Raw genomic sequence first — 3,034 nt, 5'->3', positions numbered from 1 at the left:
AGTTCTCTTGGGATTGCGCTGGATCGCGTCGACGGGCAAGTGCCAAGAGATTGCGCCGCAGCCGATCATGCGGGCGCAGGCGGGTGCTGCCACACTTTTATCTGAGCCTTTTCTTTGGTCAGGACGGGACTGGTCAGGCGATTGTCTTGCTCGAGCTTATCAAGGCCTCTCAAACCGCGAGCCTATCAAAAGCTCCTGATAGAGCCCGGCCAGGCTCTGCTTCTGGTAGCAAAGTATTATGCTTGTTGGTCAGCTTGTGTGCCGAAAAAAGTCCACGCTCTTCGCATCTCAAAAAATTTATCAGGATGGCTTCGGCTTGGCCGGCCTATACCATATCCCTCAATGATCTCTGGTATAGGCACAGACAGGTGTCGCTTATCTACCCTTCAAGCATAGTACTCGTCTACTCCTTAATCTTTTGGACTTTTCTCAGCATCGCTGGCAAAACTTTAGAACACCCAACATACCTCGACCCCTCAAATAACAAGCTTATCCTTGTTTGAAGGGGCGAGTCATTTATTTTCAATCTAAATCTCAAAGCTAAGTCCGACGTCTTGAGCATCCAATTCTATGGATCCCAAGCTTGCATAAACAACAGTCTTCAAGATTGGAAAAGGTATCAACTACATTCCGAACAACACAGAACTGGGAGAATCTCTGCCTCCAGTTCTCACCCAAAAGTCGGACAGAATTCAATCCTGAACCAAAAAAATAACAATAAACAATTAAGAGATATTGCAAAAGTAGTAGTAGAAATTTTTTCAGCATATCAAAGGCGCTCCTAGTTCTGTCAGATCCCAAGAGAAAAAAATAAACGCATGTCTTAGTGCATACGAAGTCGAATGATAGATAATCGGACTCTTACAGATTGCTCCTCCGTATGACCGGCGCTTGGCACGCTAAACTCGCCGGCTCGGTGTGGCTCTTCTGCCAAGACCTCCTCCGATAATTTCAGTCTGACTTCTCCACCGTCCAGTGTCTTATCTAACCTGCATGAAGAGAGGCGGGATTAAATGCATGTTGCGAGTTGACGAAGTTGATGGAAATCAACATACCTATCCAGTTCATCCAACCGCATCCTTCTAGTGCTACGCAATTCGTCTACTTTGAATGGGGCCTCGGCAGGCCATTCGATTTGTAGTCCGTACCATTCCCTCAACTTATTCTTCATGTCAGCAAAAGGAAAACACCTGGCGCGGTTGATCTCCATGGATGATGCTTTCGAGGGAGTAGGGGCGCTTTCTAGAGAAAATAATTCAATATTCAGGTTCAGAAGTTTGAATCTTGGGCGCGTATTTTCTCGCCCCAGCGCAAAAAAAATGGTTTGACTCAACTGAGCATATCCAGCAATCGTTGCCCAACACGCTTGCGATGTATAATTATGGGCCTAACATAGCCGACTGTCAAGATAATAGACAAATTCGGATATTTCAGCTGCTAGTTTTGTGAGCATCGCCAGCAGAAACATAGATTCTTACCACTTCTTTTCTTACGACCTTGTTTTGGCTTTTCACCCCTCGGACTGTTTTGGGAGTCTGGCGATGCTTCAGCGAAATCGGTTGCCTCTTCAGACTTAGCTACGATCCTTCTCCTTTTGCATGTCCTCTTGATTATGGGGCGACTGGTGAGATCGCTGCTTCCAGCTCTATCTAGGGGTGATGTGGTGATTTGAAGTGGTTGTTGAACCGGATAGTCCGCTGGATGGATATGTTGATGGTGGTGCGTCACGAGGGTCTGATTGGAGTAGTCTATGTGAGAAAGGGGCGGAAAAGGGGGCTTATGGATATATGAGGGTTCTGCACTAATCCTATCCATATCCCACTTGCCTTCATGAGGGGTAGGCCCGTCACTGTGGGATCTGCAACAGGCCATCATAGAAGGGTCATACATCACATCAGGTGTAGCAAGAGGAGTCTGAGGTGGGGACGGGGCCAATCGATCGGATTCACTCGTGGCAAGGCCAACGGGTGGCCAGTTGCCTTGGGCGTCCGGTGAAGTCACAGCCGGCGAGTAGTTCCCGGAAGTGCTGAGCTCACAAGATAGCGGCAAGCTTGACGTGAAGTGAATGGGTGAATTTGCGTAGCTGATGTCGGCTTGAGCAGCGTGCGCGGCGGCCACTAGTAGTGACAGAGAAAGTGGACCGCTACCATCATGATTAATTTGAGTAGATTGCATTTCGACCGCGTGGCTGGTATCCTGAGGAAGTTGGAAGTCATTGTCCGGTCGATAGCTCATGTTGGCTGGGAATTCGTAATCATAATCATACTCGGCTTGTGCGATGTAAGGATGCCGCAGGTAGGATGACTGAGAAATATCGTGATTGTAGTTGAGTGGGCGATGATGGGTTTGTGGTACCATCATCATTGGTGGTAGAGTGATCCGAGAAGTCCTGGAAGGGCCTGGAGCGGGGTCGTAAATTGTCATGTTGGGATCTGAATTTGTGTGCGTCAGAGATGTGGTGGTCAATGGAGTTGCACTAGGTCCAAGTTGGTGGTCTGACAACAAGCCGTGGCGCGCAAGATTTTCGAATGTCGAGTTGGAAAAGGTAGTAAAGATGCCGCTAAGATGATGTGTGAGAAACTTGGGCTGTTGGACCGGGTTCAAGTAATAACACGGAAGTGAGGATGCCGGATTGGACAATTGACTCTAAGAGGAGTCTTTGTACATAAATAAGTTGTACACAACGCGCTATTGGAAAGTAGTTCAAAGCAATTGGCAAGACTTGAGGGTTAAGAACAGGCCAGGGAACGGTTGTGGTAGAGACAATTGGTGGCTTCCGGGTGTCAAAAGGTCCTCTAATTTCGTGGTCGAGGCAGGTTCGTGATTGCAGGTGATTAGTGGGGAGTTTGTCGCAATAAATGGCAACAAGAGTGGGTTAGGTGAACGAAAAGTGGTAATACGAAAACTGGTCTCGGGAGTGGGTGAGGAAGAATAGAACCCAGTAGCTTGTATGTAAGAGTCGACAAAGGGGTATTGATTGAAGAAGTGATAACTCCGATCGATCGATTGAAAATCTTGGCTTGATGTTTTTGTT

The 3,034-nt window shown here is 47.6% G+C and overlaps 1 protein-coding gene across 1 annotated transcript; it reads right to left on the bottom strand.

Moving 5' to 3' along the window:
* Window positions 1-781: 781 nt before the first annotated feature.
* On the bottom strand, window positions 782-2,424 carry PtA15_6A33 (uncharacterized protein; the record flags this gene model as incomplete). The annotated part of the gene is made up of 6 exons (XM_053170034.1): window positions 782-787; window positions 866-989; window positions 1,056-1,088; window positions 1,149-1,242; window positions 1,335-1,400; window positions 1,479-2,424. The coding sequence occupies 6 exons, from the start codon at window positions 2,422-2,424 to the stop codon at window positions 782-784; spliced, it is 1,269 nt and encodes a 422-aa protein (XP_053020960.1).
* Window positions 2,425-3,034: the final 610 nt, after the last annotated feature.

Source organism: Puccinia triticina, chromosome 6A (assembly GCF_026914185.1).
Source record: "Puccinia triticina chromosome 6A, complete sequence".
NCBI classification, from domain to species: Eukaryota; Fungi; Basidiomycota; class Pucciniomycetes; order Pucciniales; family Pucciniaceae; genus Puccinia; species Puccinia triticina.
The sequence above is the reverse complement of the archived record's forward strand: the minus strand, read 5'-3'. Positions and strand labels throughout refer to the sequence as shown.